The sequence below is a fragment of the Rhinolophus sinicus genome, chromosome 10 (assembly GCF_057876585.1).
Source record: "Rhinolophus sinicus isolate RSI-liver-muscle chromosome 10, RSI-T2T, whole genome shotgun sequence".
Lineage (NCBI taxonomy): Eukaryota > Metazoa > Chordata > Mammalia > Chiroptera > Rhinolophidae > Rhinolophus > Rhinolophus sinicus.
In genome coordinates this window covers 15589220-15610462 of record NC_142510.1, presented here as the reverse complement: position 1 = coordinate 15610462, position 21243 = coordinate 15589220, and the positions used below count along the sequence as shown (strand labels likewise).

Genomic DNA, 21243 nt, shown 5'->3' with positions numbered 1-21243 from the left:
GGCCGTGGGCTCGTGCGTGTGCAGAGGTGTACGTCCGCCATGGGTGTGTCCCCATCACAGTTGCTGTGCGTCCCAGCTGTGAGCTGGGTCATAACACAAAGGATGCGGCCATGTTTCACCAGCAAAGTCAGGAGGGAGGGACTTGGGTTGCTTTGGATTCCCCCTGGGGGGCAGAGCCTACCCATGGGGGCTCCCGTCCTGTCCCAGCCCCAGACAGTCCCAGGTGCCTACCCCAGGCCTGCAGATGTCCTGCCCCTCCTCCAGCTCCTGGCCAGGAGCTGTGGCCAGGTGGCTCACTCCCATTCTTTCAGGAAGGAGCCTTTCTTTCAGCCAGCTTCTTGCAGCCCCTGGGCCCCTTTTGTGGGGGCCGCCTACTGGCTGTGGGGGCAGGGCAGGACCGAACAGAAGGGCGCTCCCAGCCGTTCCCATGAAGGAGCATCCAGTCCCCCGGGTCGCTAATTCAGGCCTGGGGCAGCTGTGCAGTGGCGCTGAGGCAGTTATTTCTGGCCAGGAGAATTCCTGCCTGGAGCAGGCCCCATAGGCCTGTCCCCATGGGCGGGAGGTCATCTTCCCTGGGGGCCCCTCTTGGCTCTGTGCCCCCTGCCCACTCCTTTCCCTTCCAGGGTCCGGGCGGGATGTGCAGAGCCCCCCAGGGAGTCTGAGATGGGCAGAGGTGTGGTTGGGAACGAGACCTCACCTGGCAAGGTCAGCCCCCGCCTGAGCTTTCCTTTCCCAGGTCCTGTCCTAGGAGAGGTTCCGAGCCCTCAGCCCCGCTCCCAGTGGGAACTGAGCCAGAGCTGTGACACAGAGATGTGTCAGGGGAGGCTGGAAATACGGGAGAGAAACAGGGCTGGGGGCTGGCTCCACTCTCAGGCTGGAACATTCCAGGGGAGGGGGCCCCCCCTAAGGCACTTGTGCACACCAAGTGTCTGAAGAGGTTTCCGTGAAGCTCTGTGGGCTGCAGAGCCAGACTGCAGGCACGGTGACCCAGGGTGGATAGAGGTGGGGCACGTTTCCACTCAATTATACTTTGAAAAAAATCCCAAATCAAGGTCTTTATGGATAGCTAAGCAGAGACACTAGCATTCTTCCTCATTTGCGTGGTTTTTAAAGATGTGTGGGCATAGCCTGGGCTCCACGGTGTCTGAGTGTTTCCTTTTGTCCTGGGGGTGGGGGTGGGGGTCTTCCTTCCTGAGAAAAACCGGCCTCCGGCTCCTCTTCTCAAGGCTCCTCTTAGTAGTGCCTTGAAGGTGCACACCTGAGTGTGTCTGCGAGATGGTGTGTGTGGTGTAGGGGGTGAGCCTGTGCAGACACACAGACGGCCCTGTTCAGATGCGTGTGTGTGGGGCGTGTAAGGCGTGCAGGAACAGGCAGTGCACATACCCACCCAGATGCCGGTCTCTAGTGCCCCGGGCACATGTGTGCCCTGGGCACACACTCGCTGTTGCCAGGGCCTGGCTGCCATGTGCTGCGCCCCTGCTGCCACTGGGTCCTACTTGGCTGGAGTCAAGGGGGCTGCCTGCCTCATCTCCCCCCTCCTGTGGCAGATGGGCACGGACACCACCACCAGGCTGAGGACAATGCCCTGTCCAGATTAGCTCAGTAATTACACAGGCAGGGAGGGGCGTCCTGGTCATGAGCTGCTCAGAATACCATGGCAATTTCCACCCAGTACCCAGGTGCAGGGCTCTGCTGGGCAGGAGGCGGGCTCCAGCCCCCAGGGCCAGCCCCAGGCAGTGTGAGGAATTGGCGACCCAGGTCCTGGCCTCCCAGGGGTCCAGCAGTACCCCTCTGTTCTGTGGGCCTGGACCCCCAGTGCCCAGGGGTCTAGGGAGGGGATTCATTGTAAGCCAGGGGCAGAGCTGGTTTCCCCGGGAGCCTCTGGGCACAGGGCAAAGCTCTCAGAACACACATGTGGGCTGTTCTGGAAGCAGAGTCATTCACTGGTAGGGTGATGAGCTGGGTGCTCCCATGGGAAGTGGGCTGGTTGCCCCTCAGCTTCCCAGGGGAGGTGCTCTCCCAGGGGCTCCCCAGCCTTTCCCCCCCCAACTCCCCCACGTGACCCTGAGCCGCCAGGGAGAACAAACAGCTCCATGTTTGGCCAGCTGTCTCCCCATCCTGGCCAGCCCAGCTGAGAGAGCGTGAGTCACGCAGGCCCAGGCCACAGCAGGGATGGTGGGGACAGGCTAAGGGGGAAGGAGGGCTCCCTACTGCAAGGGCACTGCCAAAGGGAAAGCTCAGAGGAAGTTGGGGCTCAGAGCAGATGGAACAGTCTGGGCAGGAGTCCAGGAGAGCCTGCAGGTGGGGACCCCCAGTCTCAGTTCTTGTGGTTGCTCCCGCCCCAGACCCCACCCAGCTCCCCCCACCCCTTGTGACCATGGGCAGGTCATGGCCCCGTGATGGTGATGGAGCAGAGGGGGGGATGGGGTACTGCTGCACCACACCGTGTTGGGGCGTCCTAGAACAGGCAGGCAGGCAGGCCTGTGGTTCTCATGGGTACCGGTGGCCCACTGGGGGCTGGCAGTCATCTGTCCCCACAAGTCCAGATGATGGGCTGCCCTTCAGAGACCAGGGACTTCCCTGTGCAGTGTGTATGTGTATGTGTGTGTGTGTGTGTGTGTATGTGTGTGTATATATAGAATTCTTAGTGACTCCCCCTTCCACTCCCCCTTAGGGCGTTTAATTTCTAACTTCAAAGTAACCTGCCTTGCAGCCCCACCAGCTGACACCCCCTTTCTCTAGTCTCTGCACACCCCCACTCCACTCTTTCCCAAACACTAAGGGAACCCTCTGAATGCCAACCCCTCCCTCAGTTAAAACCCTGGGGGGGTGGCTTCCCGCAGGGCGGGTGGGCTGGGAAGCTGAGCCTCGGGGATCCCCTGCCTGTGAGCTCCCTCAGTGAGGAGTGATGCAGGGCGGGCAGGCTGGGGGATCCCCCTACCAGAGCCCCTCCTCCGCCCTCAGAACCGTGCCAGGTCCTCCTCCAGAGTCAGCAGCTTGTCGTCATGGCAACAGCCTCAGGAAAGGAGAGAAACTTCCTTCAGTAGTGGCCGCCTCCCCCTCCCCTCAGAGGCCCTCCTGGGAGACCTGGCTGAGTGCCTGTCTGGGCACCGGGCTTGGAGACGCGCTCAGGCCCTGCTCCGGGAGTTCCTTGGGCACCGTCTGCTCTAAAGCTGTTGGATGGGCTTTATCACCTCCCTCACAAGGCGTCGGCTCCCTGGGGACATGACAGGTCTTGGGCGGCACAGTGGGCTGGGGTTCCAGGTAGCTGGCTTTGTCCTGAGCTCTCAGGGGGAAGATGCCTTCCCCCCCTCAGGTCCCCAAGTCAGGGCCCCTCCACGTTAGGGGGGGTTGATGTGTCCATCTGGAGGCAGAGGTGCCCTCCCACGGCCCTGAGGCAGTGGCCTGCCCCCCACAGCCCCAAAGGAGGCAGTCGGGTTGCAGCTGAGGGGTGCAGCCAGAGATGTCTGTGCCAGCTTGGGTGGCTCCTTCCAGTCCCAGGAGGGGTCTCAGTGGACCTGGCACAGCTGTAGTGGGGTCTCCTCCGCCACCTGGGACCCCCTATTTTCAACTGGCTAGTCTTTAGCTGTGCTGGCACCCATCTTGGGTCCTGCGAGGGGGCAGCTGAGGCTGTGGGGCAGTCCCGGAGCAGGGGTCAGGTCATCTGAGCCATCATGGGGGGCAGGCGTGTGTCCATATGTGTACACGTGTGTGCCAGATGACCCCTTGCCTGCTCTGTCCCATTGCCCAGAGGCCCCCAAATCTGCAGGTGAACATCCTGCCCCAGACTCGGCCCCATCAACAAAGTTTGAGCCTCAATTAATTAACCGAGTGCTTATGGAATAATAGTCCCCAGCCACTGGGGAAGGCCCATCGGCCTGCCGGGCTGTGCTTGTGCTTCATGTGGGGCCAGCTCCCCCAGGCTGGGGCACAAGTATTAAGGCCTCAGGGATCTCTTCCTGGACCCATTGGTGGCAAGATGGAGGCTGGCAGTGGGGAATGGGCCACAGGGTGTAGGCAGGGTCCACGTCCTCTGCCCAAAGGGGGCTTTCAGTGCTTCAGGGATGGGATCCCCCCCCCCCCGCCCCAGGCTGCCACGCAGGTGGGGTCCTGGTTCAGTCCCTGAGACCAGGAGCAGACAGACAGACCCCTGCCTGAGGCTCTGGTCATGACTGAGTCCTGAAGGCTTTGGGCATCGCTTGTAGAGGGGAGGTGGGACTTGCTGAGGCCCGGGAGCGTGGGCCTGGAGCTCAGGATCTGCTGGGACTGGGGCGGGGTGGGGGGCACATTGGAGGGCTTGGCTCCGGGGTCAGGAGTTAACTGGGCTGACAATCCAGGGTGGATGCCAGGTGCCATGGTCTCAGCACCGTGTGCAGCTGAGGCTTCGCCTTTGAAGGTGCCAAGGGCCTGGCTCTTCCCTGCTTGGTGGGAGTTGGCTGCAGCCCCAGCTGCTCACCGCACCCGAGGCTCTCACCCTGCCCGGTGGCCGTTGAGCTCTGGGGGGCATCACTGGATGCCCTGCCCCCCGCCCTGCCCTCGCAGGTATCTGGCCCTGCAGGTAGGAGGCAGATTTCAAACAGCATCACCCAAGCAAGGCTGGTTGGCGAGAGGCCACCAGGAGGACTCTGGGCTGCTGGGGGCCCCCAGACCGTGCTGGGGGAGCACATCCCCCAGGAGATGGCATGCACCTGAGTTGGGGGGCCCCTGGGCCCCATGGGGAGGCCACGTGGCAGAGGAGCCAGGACGAGGCCCCACCCTGCCACTCAGGTGCTGGGTCTCTGAGTCTCTGTCCTAACTGCTTTGTGTGACAATAATAGGCTTGGCGCTTCAGCAAGACAAGAGTTTTTGAAAAATCTCAAATACACGGATTGTGATGATAACGGGGGCGAAATTCATATGCCATACAATTGGCCATTTTAAAGTAAACAGATCAGTGGCATTTAGTACATTGACCATGTTGTGCCATCTACTTCTGTCACCACAAAGAGAATCCCATCCCACAGCCCCAGGCAAGCACTGCTCCCCTCTCTCTCTCGATTTGCCTGTCTGGACATTTTGTTTCATGGAATCATACAGTACTTGTCCTTTGCTTCTGGCTGATTTCCCTGAGCGTCATGTTTTCAAGGTTTATCCATGTTGTAGCTGTGTCAGTGCTTCACTCTTCACTCCATTTTATAGCTGAGTGATATTCCATTGAATGATGGACCACATTTTATATATCCATTTGTGCGTTAATGAGCGTGTGGGTTGTTTCTGCCTTTTGGCTACAGTGAATTACGCTGCTGTGAGCATGTGTGTGCGTGTATTTGTTAGAGCACCTGTTTTCAGTTCCTTTGGGTGTGTACCCAGGTGTGGCATGGCTGGGTCACATGTGAACCCTCGGTTTAACAGCTGCCCTCTCCCGCTGGGCTTGGACAGGCCCCCAGGTGGGAGCAACACTGGGACAGTGTCCATGGGTTCTGCCAGGAGCCATTTGAGTTCCGTGTGGAACTGGCTGTCCAGAGAGGGCCCTGCTGCCCAGCTCAGCCGTTGCCTGCCATCTTGGGGCTCCCTGGCGGTGATGCGAAAAGCCCACATGGGGTCCATGAGTGTGTGCATAGGTATGGAAGGCGGAAGCCGTCACAAGGCCAGTCCTGGTAGGTCTGGGGTATGCTCCGCCCACCCTCCTGCAGGGTCCCTGTTGGGGGAGAAGCCCCTTGTCAGTGGTGTTTGTCTCAGCTCCCTGTTCGGATGCCGGGCCAAGGGAGGAGGCCGGTGTGAGTCTGTTGCCGTGGCAGCTTGGAAGCTGCAGGTCACCAGCCGGGGGCAGAGCAGAAGACCGTGGATGACCCCCACCTCACAAGCTAGGAGCTAAGTGTGTCTGCTCTGGGTAGGCAGGGGGTGCCCTCGAGCTGGGGGGGGCCCAAGAGGCAGGGGACCGTTTCCCCACCTCACTTAAGCTGCCAGCTGCTCAGACCACATAGCCCGGCGTCTTGGTCCCTCACTTTGGTAACTGCGCAAGCCGTGAAAGACTACACTGTGCGGAAACCCAGACAGTAGAGGTGGGGGCAGCGAAAGTGGCCTCTCAGTTTCTCCTGCATCCATTCTGCCCCCCTCCCTGGGCCCCCATCTCCCCACCTCCCTAAAGGGAGCCATGGTTCTCCCCATGAGGGGTTCTTCCAGAAGTTCCCTTGTGCACACGTGTGTCAGCACACGTCCTAGGGAGGCATCCTGTGCTGCGGCTTTTTCGTCAATGGGGTTACCTGTTCTCCCACCGCTGACATTTCCCACGCCGCCCTTCCATGATGTGTTTCTGTGCTGAGACGAGCAGGATTGCTGCCTCCTTTTTAGCGACCTTGTGGAATTATGTGGCCACACACACTGGGCAGGAGAGATGTTCTGATGTTTTTAGTCTTACAAGATAACAAACGGTGCTGCCTGGCTCACTGGCCCTGACTGCAGGTGCCATCTCTGCACCCTGACCGGACGGACTTCAGGTGGCTGGTTCCCGGTGCGGTGGCGGTTCTCCGGAACGGTTCTCAGTGGATGTAATGGAGGGAGGAGGTGGGTTGGGAATCAGGAAGGCTGTGCCGCTTTTGTGAGAGGTGGGCTAGTTCTCAGGGTGTCCCCCCCACTGACGGATGCCCCCGATCCCTGGGTCTGTGGCCAGCTCGGCTTCGTGTGGGGTACTTTGTCGGGCCCTGGAGCTGCCATTCTGTGTCTGGCCAGCTTGATCCTCTCATCTGTGTGGGGTGAGTCCATGTCCCCTCTCCCGTGGCCCAGGGTCAGGTACTTCTGCAGAATGGTCTTTCTGCCATGAATACACATGCTTTTCTCCTCAAGCAAATTGGAAAAGCAAGGTTGAGTACTCATGAGAATGAAGGTGGGGTGGGGGTATGGGAGCAAGCGTGGACATGCAGGCTGAGGGTGACGGCAGGCCTGGTGCATAGAGTGTCAGGGAAGGGCTGACCCAGAGCTCCCTCCCCCAGAGCAGGGAGCATTGGGCCTCGGTGACTGGCTGCCTGTGTGCCTGGGAGCAGATGTGCACGAGTGTGGAGACTCTGGACCTGTCCGCCCTTTTCCCTCCCTGCTCATTGGGCCACTTGTCCCCACCACAAGGGACCCGAGATGATAAGTCTGGTCAGGGTTGCGGTCCAGTCTCTGATTGCGGGCCCACACATCATTGCTGCCCTCCGGCGCTCACCAGCCCCCGAGGCCCTCCCTGTCTGCAGTGGATTGAGATGGCCTAGAGCCGCCTCTCTGCTCTGTGTGTCCTGGGCCAGGAGGCTCTGGCAGTGCGGTGACGAAGGGTGGGTGGGACGCTGCCTTGGGTACAGGACAGATAGCAGGGAGTGGAGGAGGCTGCAGTGGTCCCAGCAGGAGCCAGCATGGCCTGGCCGGGATGTCCGGAGTGGCGGGCTCTGGGCCACCCCACCCTGGGCTTGCCCTCCTTCCTGGCGCGTGCCCACCCTCCGCAGGGGCTGGGGGAGCTCACATCAAGCTGTTGTGGATTCGGCCTCATGGAGCTTAGCTGGCTGAGCAGATTGCTCTGGGGCGGGGTGGGGGGTGGGGGGACAGGCAGCTTAGGGTGGGCTCGAGCAGCTGGTGCCTTCACCCTGCCCCAGAGTGTCTGCGTGATCTCATGACAGCCTGGCAGGGAGCTGGTCTGTGTGATTGGGGCCTTGAACCCACACAGCCCATGTGGAGACCACTCTTACCATGGGCGGTGCAGGCAGCAGGCATGCCTAGGGACCCCCGCCCTGCGGCCCTTGTGTCACCATGTTCCCCATTGGTCTGCAGCTCTGGGACCTGGAACTGCGTCTCAGTGAGGGATGCCCAGCTCACCTGTGTGTCTTACTGGTGAAAGCATCTCCCGTCCTGACCTTCATTCTGCAGACAGAGCCAGCCTGCTGCCCGCTGTTCTCAGTGTGAGAAAAACGCCACATTCCCTCCCTTCATGTGCCCAGGGCGGCATTTGTTAGGATGGGGGCTTGGACCCTGCTGGACACTATAGAAGGGAATCTGGGTGAATCCCTCAGCGCCTCCAATCTCCAGCCTACAACCGGGCAGTGTGAGGAACGGCTGGCTCTGGGCCCCGGGCACGCTGAGCCAGCAGGCCTGGCTGGCAGGGAGGAACTGCCTGTTAACAATGAGGTTTTGACTTGGCGGCCAGGGCCACATGTTGGGCACTGTCCTGTATCCTGCAGGCCTCCCTGGGGCCCTCTGCCCTATCCAGGACCCTGGAGGCCACCGTCACTGGTGAGAGCCCGTGTCATGGTGGGTCAGGGTCCTCCACGGACACCGCTGCTAGTGAGGAGCTGACAGCCCCTAATGTGTGTACTGAGCGGCCTTGAACCCCTTCCTTTGACTTCCATACTCACTCCCAGCAGCCCCAAACTTTACCCCCACTTCCAGGCCATTTCCACCAGGTGACAGGCCTGTGGGCACTCGACAAGATAGGCTGGCCCCGGGTCTCCTGTGCCTGCCCAGGGCCAAGGCGTTGGTGGGGCGGCGGCATCTTCCAAGTGTCCTTTGCTGCTTAACCAGCTGGGAGTCTGGGAATGAGAGAGTGATCGTCGGAGTGGTTTCCATGAAAGCCTAGGTCAGGTTGGGCAATGGGTCCCCAGGCTGCTGGGGGAGTGCTCCCCCCCCCCCAGCCAGCGCTGAGTGAGCCCGGCACAGGGCCACTTCAGCACCACGGACAGAGGTCACCTGCCCTGCCACCTGGGCACCAACCTTCTTCTGGCAGCGGGGGGCCTGGCATTGGCGGCTCTGTTTGGGGTGCCTTGGAACCGTGGTCTGAGATGGAGCACTTCCCCTGGAGAGAGTGACTGCAGGCCCCTCTGTGCCAAGCTGCATATCGGGGTCCTGTTAGGCCGGGGGAGGTCCTGGTAGCCTTCCTCACCTCTGTTTGAAAAGGGGAGAATGAGCGAGGGGCTGGGCCCAGGCTGGTCAAGGAATGTGGGTCAGGGGGCTCGGTGCCGTTCTTGCAGCCTCCAGGCTGGGGCAGAGCCGCCTTGGGTTCTGGGTCCTGGGGGAGAGACTGACCTGTGGACGCAGCCCCTCTGCAGCCAGGCCCCGGGCAGCTCCAGGGCCCCCTCCCCATCTTGGCCCAGCCACTGCCTCCTGACCACACGTCAGCCTGGCTTTCTTGGACCCCCAGTGGAAATGGATTCTCATTTGTAAAACTTGGTTCAAAACCTAAACGGTTTTTAATTAAAACCCAGAAAAATCCAATCTGTGTAATTAAGCCTCCAGAAGTCACTGGGCTTCATGCAGGGAGTGACCAGTTGGCACTGCCTGTCCTCAGCTGCCCACCAAGGTGTGACCAGGGGATGGCTGCCATGTCGGGAAGGGTGGGGGGCTGACTGAGCCCTTTCCCTCCCTAGGCAGGACCCGTGTGCCCTGGGCTGGTGGGCAGGGTGGTTCCATGGTGCATGAACACACGTGTACCTTCACCGAGATCAAGGCAAGGTCGCAGGGCCCAGGTACAGAACCCCAGGACCTCGTCCTTTCTAGGCATGTTCGGGGTGATCGGGGGAGAGGCGAAGAAGTGTATCATAAGGATAGTAACCCCAGGAGGGCAAGTACTCACAGGGACGGACAGAGAACTCTCTGGGTGCTGGGGCCATGCTGACTCTGATAGTATTGCCACTTCTCAGGTGAGCCTGTGCTCATGGCCTCCCTTCTGGGCCCTGGGTCACCGGAGCCAGGGCTGGTTGTGCTGCACCCCCAGATTGTGCCTGAAGGGGGCTGGGCTGGCAGGGTCAGGAGAAGCCAAGGGTAGTGTGTGGGCTTTGCTTGGCAGAGGTTTGGGAAGGTGTAGACCCAGGAGCCCCAAGCTGGGCTGTCTTTTCAAAGTTGCTGGGGGCCCGAATTCCTCAGCTCTGCCTGACATCAGCTTCAGGGTCCGGGACAGGCCCCTGCAAGAATCCCCCAGATCAGGAGATGCCTGTATCTGCTCCTTCCATCCTTGCCAGCTCCCATGTGTAGGCTCAGCATCCTGTGTCAGCCTGGGCCCCTCAGGCAAGTTAACCAAGCCCCCTGTGGGGACAGAGCCAGGAGTGCAGTTTCCAGGCTCTCGACCTCACGTGCAAAGATGCTGACTCAGGTAGTAAATGGCCGTCACCTGTGATCAGATGGCCATCATCTGTGGCTAGTTGGCCATCAGCTGTAACCAGTGAGCCATTGGCCGCTAATATAACTGCCATGGCTACGCTAGCAGCAGCAGAGTGTGGATTGTGGATTGCAGAGAGGTGTGGATTGCAGTTCGCATGGCGGATTGCAGTTAGCAAGTGAGGTTTGTTGGCAGAGAAGCAGACGGCAGGTTGCAGATCGTGTGGCTCCTGCTTCCTGTGACTCCAACCCAGCCGCCAGCGAGACTATAGTGGTCTGACTCCCCATCTATGGCTCCGTGGGTGTTCCTTTTTGGCCTCACCATGTCCTGCGTTCTTGTGTGGGGAGCGGGACCAGGGACCCCGCATGACACCCTGCATGACACCCCCATTCTGTGTGGTGGAGATACATAGCACCAGCCTCATGGGCTCCTCAAGATTCGAGGTGTGCAGTAGGTACGATGTGGGTACTCAGTGCAGCTTTTGGCCCCAGCTCTCTCCTCTCCTCCTACCCCACCCACGGAGACAGACACACAGCAGGCAGGGCCCTGCAGCACCCCAGTGCGGGTCAGCCCTGCAGGCCCTGACCGTGGGGGGTCATCCCACCAGTCCTCTCAGCCAGTTCCCGAGCGGAAGCCCACGGGGCCTGGGGGGTCAGGCCTGCAGCGCTGCCTTAGCAGGATGCTGATTTCTGTTTTTCCACAGCCAAATCACAGCAAAGGCACTTGTTATTGCTGAACCTATTAAGTGTAATTATGGCACTCTCAGTGGGAACATGTAATTACATCGGTGGCTCTGTGCCACGCTGCACGCAGCACCATGGGCCAGGGGCTGCCAACATCAATTACTGGCCCCCGCCCCCCAGCCCAGGAGGCTGGGGGCAGAGGGGCCGAGGCTGGCTGCTGGGGTTCCACGAAGGAGGGGTACGCAGGCCGCAGCCGCCTCCTGCCCACCACTGCCACGCCCGTCCAAGTCCCGAGCTTTCCCAAGCCCCGTCTCCTCCCTGGCCCCATCACTGCACAGCCTCTGCTAGTTTGTCACAGCCACCCTTGGGTTCAGAGCCCCTCACAGGGAGGGCCGCACGGACCCCTGGCCCCAGTGCCCCCATATGGCCAGGGACAGGGTAGGTGCTCAGGCCCACTTTTGGAGCACAGCCACCTGCCAAGCAGGGGCCCTGCTGCCTTGGTCTCCTCCTTGATCCGTGAAACGCCCCACCAGTGGAGACACGGGGAGGGGTAGCAAAGTCACGCAGCAAGGATGTGCTGCCGCTAAGGTGTTCCCATCCCTGTCACCCCAGCTTGGCCCCCACAGCATCAGGTAGGGTGGGGGCCGCAGGGCCCTGGTCCCGGATTTCCCAGGGCTGTCTGCTGTTTCCCAAGTTGTCCCCCCCCCCCGCCAGACCAGCTCCACCGTGGGCTGGGGGCCCTCGCTGGCTCTAGCTCAGGCAGGTCAGGCCGGCAACACCACAGAAAGCGTGCCCTGGGGTGGGAATGGCTCCAGGTGGGAGGATGTCCTGACCTAGGGTTGGCATGTGGGGTGCATGGAATTCCCCCAAAGCCTCGGGGCCCTCCCCTCCCTGAGGGATACCTGCCTCTATCCACAGGGTTTGGGTGAAGCTGCAGCTCCTGAGCTAAGGACCCCCACCCCTACCCCTGTACACAGCCCAGCCGCCATCCAGGCAGGCCTGGGCCCCTGCCTGGCCTGGGGTCTGAGCCTCCCCTTCATACCAACCGGCTCACCACAGGGCTCTGATTTCCTGATGAGCCAACTGGTACTGGGACGGGCATGCACACCTTCCGGGAGGTGGCCAGAGTGGGTCACGGTCTGCATGAAGCCATGGTGCCACCTGGTGGCCACTCTTAGAACAGGCGGGAGTTCTCACTGAGGTCCCAAGCGGCTCTTGTCCCCAGGGCCAGTGACCCTGCAGGGTGACAGGCGCCTGTGATGGACACACACAGTAGGTGGGGTGTAGCCCGTGCTCCTGCCGCTGCTGCTGCTGCCCCAGCAGCCAGAGGCCCCACCCCAGGCTGGCCGCCCTCCTGCCAGCAGGAAAACACGCCTGGACCTGGTCCTTCACGGGCAGACAGCCTTCCCTCCGGACTGACTGGCTGGTGGGGGCTGGAGTGCGTAGGGGGTGTCCTCCCTCACCTGCCCTTTTCCATGTCCTATCCCCCTTCAAGTGTGCAGTACGGCTGCAGGTCCTCCGGGCCCAGTCGCTGAGCTGACCTGACGCTCACCACCTCCTCATCGCGGTAGTTGGGGCGTCCTCCGTTTGCTGGAGCCACGTGGCGGGTGAGGGCAAGCTCTCAGGTCCCCCTCCCAGTCTGTGGGTGTCTGCGGCACTTACTGGATTCCAGGCTGGGTAGCACTCGAGAGACGCTCATCCATACGTGCGACCTTGGTTTAGGGCACTGGAGAAAGGAGAAGCCTGGTGGAGGGGCAGCAGGTGGCCTCCAGCCTCCATCCAGTGTCCCGCTCTATGCCTCAGACTCCCCTCTGTACGTGGGTTGGCAGCAGTGACCGAGGCCTGCATGAGGGGTGTGCTGGCACCGCCCACAGTACCGGTGGCAGCCTTCTATCCCTTCACACCAACCTGATGGGGCGGGTGCAGAGGTGTGGAGGGCTTGGCACTCGGGCAGCTGCGGTGGGCATTGCGGGTGGGTCTTAGCGTCCCGCTCCCCTTGTGCTGCCCCGTGGTCATCTCCCAGCCTCCGCATCAGCCCTTAACTCAGCTGCCCCCACGTGGTTCGAGCGCGTCAGCATGCTGGTCATCATGCTCAACTGCGTCACCCTGGGCATGTTCCGGCCCTGCGAGGACGTCGAGTGCCGCTCGGAGCGCTGCAGCATCCTGGAGGTGGGGGCCTGGGTGGGTGGGGGACTGGGCTGGCCACTTGCCATGAGTGACCCTTAGGGACCCCCGCCCCCACCCCTGAGCTCCCGAGTGCCCCGCCCCCGAGCTCCCGAGTGCCCCGCTCTCATGCCCACTTCCCACCAGGCCTTCGACGACTTCATCTTCGCCTTCTTTGCGGCGGAGATGGTCATCAAGATGGTTGCCCTGGGGCTGTTCGGGCAGAAGTGCTACCTGGGTGACACGTGGAACAGGCTGGACTTCTTCATCGTCATGGCGGGGTACAGCTCCATGCCAGCTCCTGGGGGCGCCAGCACCCACCCAGAGTGGCCCCTTGCCTGAGCAACCCTGGCCGGGAGCCACCCCTTCAGACCCCATGGGTGGCCCTGGGTCCCCAAGGAAAACGGATGGGGCAGGTGCATGCTGGCGGGATCCAGGTGCCACCTGGTCTGGGAGGTGGCTGGGGTTGGGAAGCCAGTATGGTCTCTGCTGGGGGCAGACACTTGTCCTGGGGTTCCCTGTACCAGCAGCAGGGATGACGGAATGGACACTGGGTGTCTGGGAGAGCGAGGAACACCCAGCGGTGACCCAGGGTCGTGCTCGTCCTGCCTCAGGGTCCCGCCTGGCTGGGTGCACGCTTGGGGAGCAGGCCTCCAGCGTGCGGTCACCTGCCCAGCACTGAGCCTCCCTCCTGCCCCTCCCCCAGCATGATGGAGTACTCCCTGGACGGGCACAATGTGAGCCTCTCAGCCATCCGGACCGTACGTGTGCTGCGGCCGCTCCGTGCCATCAACCGGGTGCCCAGTAAGTGGCCACCCCATCTCACCCTGTCCTGGGGCTGGCCCACATGTCCTGCTAGCCCTGCTGACAGCTCTCAAGGGCCCACTGGGGCACAGGACCAGGAGGCCACACTGCCCATATAGCTTCTGGACACTGGTCCCGGCACTGGGGGATGAGGGGCCGTGGGCCCTGAGCATTTGCCACTTCTTTCCTGGGAAGGACAGAGCAGCTCTGGACCACGTTGGGATGTGATGGGCAGACAGGCAGGGGTGGAGGGGGTCTGGCTCCCCACAGCACTGCTGAGTGACAGGGCCACTCTGAACCTCAGACTTCTCGTCTGCACAGCATTTGGGGTGATAAAAGGTGAGTGTGTGTGGTGGGGGTGCCGCATAGGCCCTGATGGCTTCATCGTGTGGCCCATGCCCGTGATTCTCATGGTCTAGCTCTTCCAGAGACTCCGGTCCTTCAAGGATGCATGGAGAAGCTTCTGGGAAGTTGCGTGGCTGGTCATTGGGAAGGTGGCCTGTCCTCACACTAGTTACCTGCCTACCTAGGGGAATGGTTTGGGATTTTCCTGTCTTCAGAGTGTTCAATGCTGTGGCTGAATTTGGGGGCAGTGCCCATGTGGCTGTGTAAGGTGTGTGTGGTGGGGGTGGGGGCGCCTGCATGCACTGTGTACACAGCCTTTCTGGATGCCTGGCCTGGTGGCCTCAGAACCCAAGCCTGGTTTGTTAGGACTTGTCCTGCAGCAGCCCTGAGAAATCACACACATGCAGGGCTGGTGCTCTTTTTCCCTGGGGTCCTCAACTCCACCAAAGGGGAGGTGGGTCAGGGTTGTGCTGTCGGACCCCTGGGCCTTGCTTCCACCTGCCCACCTGGCACCTGGCTCTACTCTGGGGGTCAGCGCTTAGATGCTGTGTGACCCCAGGCAAGTTACTACATCTCTCTGAGCCTGTGTCCTCACTTGTAAGGGCAGGGCCCTAGTGGTACCCACCCCGGCCCCCACCCCAAGGATGGCTGTGAGTATAAAGTGAGGTGATATGTGTGGTTCTCTGCTCTTCTGCTCACCTGGGCCTACATTTCAGAGCAGTGAAGTGACAGCACAGCCCTCTTCTGCAGATGTTCACTTTTCAGGCTAAATGGCATCAGTGACCAGAATTGCTGCCAGCAGTCTGGCTGCCCTTTGGGGATACCCCCTGTCCCAAACCGGGTGCCTCCCCCAGACAGGACCATATGTTCTCCATAATGAGCCCCAAGTGGTCATGTTCAGGGTTGTGTCTGTGGCTGCCTGCGGTCCACACTGACGGGTCACCTATGATCTCCAAACCAGTTGTTACCTAGCCAGGGAGGTGCCCACTTCGTCTCTGTCCTTGATGAATCTTTCCTTCTGCTGTTTCTGAAACCTCAGAGCCCCTCCTGGCTGTGATTCACCCCCAGTGACACCAGGGGTGCATTCTGCCATCTGTCACCCCTTGGGTGCTGCCCCTCCCTGGCCCACTGGCTCAGGGGTCTGTCTGCAGCCTCAGTCCTGCCCTTGCTTGTTTCTGGAAGCGCATCTTCTTGTCACTGTGGTTTGGGAGTGGGCAGACCCAGGCGAGTGTGCAGGGCACGTGGGACTCCGCTGGGCACTCCTTGGGTTAATTTGCATTCATATAGCACAGAGCACTGAGTAATGGGCTTCAAAACTGCCTCTCAAAAAGGCACCGCCAGCCTGAGGGTCCGTGTAGTGTGTCCCGTCCCCCCCCCCCCCACCGTGACCAGAGCCCAACCTGCTGGGAGTCCCCAAGGCTGCTGCTCCCATGATGGTGCTGGGCCCGCTGGACTCCCAGCCGGTCCCCCCAGGGGCCTGGATAGGGCTTGATTCTGGCCATACAAAAGGAGCAGGGTCGCGCCTGCCATGTGACGCTCTCAGCTGATAGTCTTGTTCCCCTTGGTGTGGGCCTGGCCCAGAGGCGTCATTGTCCCTCCCGCAGGGCGTGCTGGACATGTAAGGGCTAGCCGCACATCGCTTGCAGAGCTGCCCTACCCATTTGTGAACGGCAGGAGGCCTCACAGGAGGGGCTGGGGGCCCATGGGGTGCCCCAGGAGGTCCCTGTGCTGACACCTTCCTGCTACTGGCAGGCATGCGTATTCTGGTCACACTGCTTCTGGACACCCTGCCCATGCTGGGGAACGTGCTCCTGCTCTGCTTCTTCGTCTTCTTCATCTTCGGCATCGTGGGCGTCCAGCTGTGGGCCGGCCTGCTGCGCAACCGCTGCTTCGTGGACAGCACCTTTGTCAGGTGCAGGCCCCACCCACTTGTCCTGCCCCCAACAGGTTTTTCTGTCCTGCACACAGAGGTGCCTCCCCTCCAGCTCTGCCACCCGATAGGCTCCTCTGCGCTAGGCCCCTCCCCAGCAGGCTCCGCCCCTCCAGCTCTGCCCCCCCATAGGCTCCTCTGTGCTAGGCCCCTCCCCAGCAGGTCCCTCCCCTCTAGCCCCACCCCCAGGAGTTGCCCTGAAATACCTCTAGCTTGGGCCTGGGTCTCTGCCTCTTACCTTTGTTTTTACATCTGTTTCTGTCTCTCGTTTTGTTTGTGTCACTCTATTTTTCTACGTATATCCTTCTCACTGTGTCTTTGTATCCCCCACTCTCGCTCCCTCACTCTCCCTCTCTGCATGTGTCTCTCCCTCACCTCCCCTTTCCCTTTCTCTGTCCCTGTGCCCCCCCACCGGGCCACCTGCCCCCCAGGAACAACAACCTCACCTTCCTGCGGCCCTACTACCAGACGGAGGAGGGTGACGAGAACCCCTTCATCTGCTCCTCGCGCCGAGACAATGGCATGCAGAAGTGCTCGCACATCCCCAGCCGCCGTGAGCTGCGTGTGGAGTGCACGCTGGGCTGGGAGGCGTACGGGCAGCCACAAGCCGAGGGCCTGGGCGGCACCGGCCACAACGCCTGCATCAATTGGAACCAGTACTACAACATCTGCCGCTCTGGCGACTCCAACCCTCACAACGGCGCCATCAACTTCGACAACATTGGCTATGCCTGGATCGCCATCTTCCAGGTGGGCTCTGGCTCTGGACTGCACAGCCTGTGGCCTCGGTTTCCCCATTGTGTTGGGTGGCGAGTGTGCAGGACCATGGTGGGGGGGTGCCGGGGAGGGAGGGGCTACTTGCCCTGCCAGCTCCACAGCCTAACTGCGAGGGGACATAGGTGAGGAGGGCCCCTACTACCCTCCCAGGGCCATGTGTGTGTCCAGCCACCTGCCCCTCCTCCCCCAGGTGATCACGCTGGAGGGCTGGGTGGACATTATGTACTACGTCATGGACGCCCATTCCTTCTACAATTTCATCTACTTCATTCTGCTCATCATCGTGAGTGTGGGCGGGGCAGGCTGTTCACAGCCGTGGGGGTGGGTGGGTGGAGGTGTGTCTGCGTTGTGACAGCTAATCCCAGATGTCTAAGCTCTTGAGTGTACGTCATCCTGGCTCCCAGGGCCATCCATGAGCTTGCTTGTGCCCCCAACATGTGCCGTGCCAGCCTCTGTTGTCCCTCGTGGGTCCCTACATTGACTGAACTGCAGGGTGGGGGCAGCAGAAACCCAGGGCTGCCCTCACGCTGCCAGACAGGTGGGTTGGGGGCCCATGGTAGGGCAGGGGGCTTCCATGCAGCCACCACCAGTGGGAGGAAACAGGCAAAGGTAAGACAAGCGAGCATGTGTGTGGGGGGAGAGCCCACTTCCAGGAGGCCTCAGACAGCACCCCAGGTCCTCCCATGGCCAGGTCCCATCTGGAGGCTGCAGAAGAATTAGGACCCCCTCTTGGGGTCACAGCCCTTCACAGTGACGTGACCCCAGGTATGGCCCTCATTTGATCCGGGCAGGGTCTGCAAGGACCTAGCAGTGAACAGAACAGGCCAATATTCCTCCTTATCTTAGTTACCACCAGCAAAAGAGTGTGTCACATGGTGACCCTGCCACAGAGGGATGCCCGACTGGAAGGGGTGGGGTGGCTAAAGTTGAGAGGGTCTCGTCAGGGTCAGATGACGGGAAGGAGGGCCGCCTCACGTGTCCTCCCTCTGTCCACACATAGGCGGGAAGCACTTCCTGTGCACTGCCTGTCCCAGATGCTGGCTCTCAGCATCGAATCAGGAGGGACCCCGCCCCCCACGGGCCACCCCTGCCGGCCACGCTCAGGGCCGTACCCCAGCCCCTGGAACAGGAAGCACGGAGTAGGCCTCAGTATCTTTCACATCAGGGACTTGATCACCATTTTATAGAAACCACAGCTGCTGCCCCTGCCTCTGTGTGGGTGGGTCTCCGTGTCCCCTCTTCCCTGGTTCCCTGGGGCACACAGCTCCGTGAGCGAGGCCGTGCACAGGCTGCTGGGAGGCTCACCACTGCCCGCCCACTGCAGGTGGGCTCCTTTTTCATGATCAACCTGTGCCTGGTCGTGATCGCCACACAGTTTTCGGAGACAAAACAGCGAGAGAACCAGCTGATGCGGGAGCAGCGTGCCCGCTACCTGTCCGATGACAGCACGCTGGCCAGCTTCTCAGAGCCGGGCAGCTGCTATGAGGAGCTGCTGAAGTACGTGGGCCACATCTGCCGCAAGGTCAAGCGGCGCAGCCTGCGTCTCTATGCCCGCTGGCAGAGCCGCTGGTGCAAAAAGGTGGACCCCAGCAGCACCCTCCACGGCCAGGGCCCTGGGCACCGGCCACGGCGGGTAGGCAGGCGCACAGCCTCCATCCACCATCTGGTCTACCACCATCACCATCACCACCACCATCACTACCACTTCAGCCACAGCAGCCCACGCCGGCCCAGCCCCGAGCCAGGCGCCGGAGACACCAGGCTGGTGCGGGCCGGAGCACTGCCTTCGCCACCCTCTCCTGGCCGTGGGCCACCCGACACCGAGTCAGTGCACAGTGTATACCATGCTGACTGCCATGTGGAAGGGCCTCAGGAGAGGGCCCGGGTGGTACAAGCTGCGGCCACCACCGCCAGCCTCAAGCTGGCCACGGGGCTGGGCGCCATGAACTACCCCACTATCCTGCCCTCAGCAGCCGGTGGTGGCAAAGGTGGCACCAGCCCTAGGCCCAAGGGAAAACAGGCCGGCCGACCCCCAGGAGCTGGAAGGCACAGCCCCCTCAGCCTGAGCGGCCATGACCCCTACGAGAAGATCCAGCATTTGGTTGGGGAGCACGGTGAGGACCCCAGTGTCACCCTGCTGAGAGTGGGATGGGACCCAGGCATGTTGTCACTGCCTGCGTGGCCCCCAGGAGGCCCTGGACACTCATGAGCCCAGCTTTCTCATCTTCTGTCCTGGAAGAAGGGAGTGCAGAGCGGCTTGGGGCCTCGGGCTCTGACACGACAGGGACCAGGGAGGGGGTACCCCGTTCCGTCCCCCTGTAGCAGCCCAGTCAGCTCTCTGCTCACTTGAGTGTTTACCATGTGGACATGAGAATTCTGGAGCTGGCAGAGCACTGGCCCTTTCTGTCCCCGAGAGGGACCGTCTGCCCATATTTACAGCCTGGCCACTACCCCATGAGGAGTGGCCGGCCCCCCTGCTGGGTAGGGAGATTGAGGTAGGGGGATGGGGTGGAGCCGAGGTTACGGTGCCCCTCAGGGTTGGGGGCCAGGTGCCCCTCAGCATTCTTCCACCTGGGACCTCTGCTTTCCCCACCTCGGACTGCAGGTCTCATGCAGACTGTGAGCCCCTCCCATGTGGTATATGCAGATGTGTGGACCGTGGAGCACCTGAGTGGGCTGGGGTGTGCCAGGGCCACTGTGCACACTCCTACGCCAGGCTCAGGGTTGGGTGAGCCGGTGTGTCACGGCACACATGCTTCTAGCTGTGTGCTACCCATTAGGCGGCCCTGGCCTCGCGAGCCCCTGAGGGGTGGTGAGTCCAGGCCTCAGCTCTGGGTACAGAGTGCACCCAGGTCCCAGAAACTGAGCCTGAGGAAACAGTGCACAGCACTTGGGTCACTTTCGTGTCTGATCCACTTCAGTGCTTGATGGCTCACACAGGTCAGGTTACGTGCACTGTTCATTTCACCTACTAAGCACAGCTGCTGGAAAGCAGCTCACATTACATTTCTGAACGGTGTGGCCTCAGGACAGACGAGCTTCTCTGCCTCTCGGTGTCCCTGCTCCTCTGTGAGCAAAGTGTACCTGTGCAGGGTGCCCAGGTGTATATGAGTGTTCCTAAGGTGTGCACGTGTGTCCAGGGCTGTGTGTTTCCTAGGTATGAGTGTGCTCAGGTGTATGTGAGTATTCCTAGGTGTACATGTGTGCTCAGGTGTGCACGTGTGCAGAGGTATGTGTTGCCTAGGTATGAGTGTGCCCCGGTGTGCCCATGTGTACCATTCACCCACAGCACCCTCCCTGTGGGCATGGGTCCCGAGCGCACCAGGTGTGGCCACTGAGCAGCCTGACCCTGCCTGTGTCCTTCTCCCCTCAGGTCTGGGCCAGGCCCCCAGCCGCCTGTCCGGCCTGAGTGTGCCCTGCCCCCTGCCCAGCCCCCAGGCGGGCACACTGACCTGTGAGCTGAAGAACTGCCCGTACTGCGCCAGTGCCCTAGGGGACCCCGAGTTTGAGTTCAGCGACTCAGAGAGCGGAGACTCTGACGGCAACGCGGTCTACGAGTTCACGCGGGACGTGCGTCACGGGGACTGCCGCGACCCCATTCAGCCACCCCCAGGGGCGGACACACCAGGCCGGGGCCTCACGCAGAGGCGGGCACAGCGGAGGGTGGCCTCTGGCGAGCAGGGCGGGCTGGGCCGAGCGTGGGCCACCGTGGGCAGCAAGCTGCGCAGGATCGTGGACAGCAAGTACTTCAACCGCGGCATCATGATGGCTATTCTCACCAACACGCTGAGCATGGGCGTCGAGTACCACGAGCAGGTGAGCGCGGCTGCGGGACCCCTGCCCTCAGCCGGGCTCGGCACTGTCATCAGTCCCTCGTGTGTCTGCTGGAGATGGCAGCCTCTTGTGGACCGGTGGGCGGGGGGCAGACTGAGGTGGCGTTGGAGCCTAGTGTTGTCTGTTAGGGGAATTGTTATCAGGTCCTTAACAAATGCTCATTTCTCCTCCTCGGGCTGGGTCTCTGCTGAGGGGTGAACACAGACACCATGGCTCCCACCGGAGGTTCCTACCATCTGGGGTGGGGAGTTGAGACCACCCCAGATCCAGAGGCAGCAGGGAACTGAGGGCATTTACCAGGTCACCAGGTGGCTCCTCTCAGCAGGGGACCCCTGCCCTAGCTCTCTGAGAGAGGTCCCCCCCTTACCTGAGCCAGACCCACTGGCTGAACCTACTGGGGTGCCCCTGGGTGGTCAGAAGAGGTGGCGATGTTGAATGGCCCCAGGGGGAGGAATTGGGGACTGGTGTGAGCCCCACAGTCGCCTGGATGCTGTAGACGCTGCTCGCTGGCCCTGGACCAGGCCACACCAGGGACGGGCAGAAGCTGGGTCTGGCAGGGAGATGGCATCCTCTTAGGACCACGGCTGGTTCACTTTTAACACCCTGATTCT

The 21243-nt window shown here is 61.5% G+C and overlaps 1 protein-coding gene across 4 annotated transcripts in view; it reads left to right on the top strand.

Annotated features, from left to right (window-relative positions):
• CACNA1H (calcium voltage-gated channel subunit alpha1 H) overlaps nucleotides 1-21243 on the top strand; it is a 64376-nt gene that overhangs the window by 25687 nt on the left and 17446 nt on the right. For all 4 annotated transcript variants that reach the window (XM_074322608.2, XM_074322607.2, XM_019756243.3 and 1 more), the window contains 8 exons: nucleotides 12837-12948; nucleotides 13090-13223; nucleotides 13649-13746; nucleotides 15844-16003; nucleotides 16453-16771; nucleotides 16989-17081; nucleotides 18123-18912; nucleotides 20172-20614. In XM_074322608.2, the coding sequence (XP_074178709.2) occupies nucleotides 12837-12948; nucleotides 13090-13223; nucleotides 13649-13746; nucleotides 15844-16003; nucleotides 16453-16771; nucleotides 16989-17081; nucleotides 18123-18912; nucleotides 20172-20614 (2149 nt within the window). The remainder of the gene's footprint in view (nucleotides 1-12836; nucleotides 12949-13089; nucleotides 13224-13648; nucleotides 13747-15843; nucleotides 16004-16452; nucleotides 16772-16988; nucleotides 17082-18122; nucleotides 18913-20171; nucleotides 20615-21243) is intronic.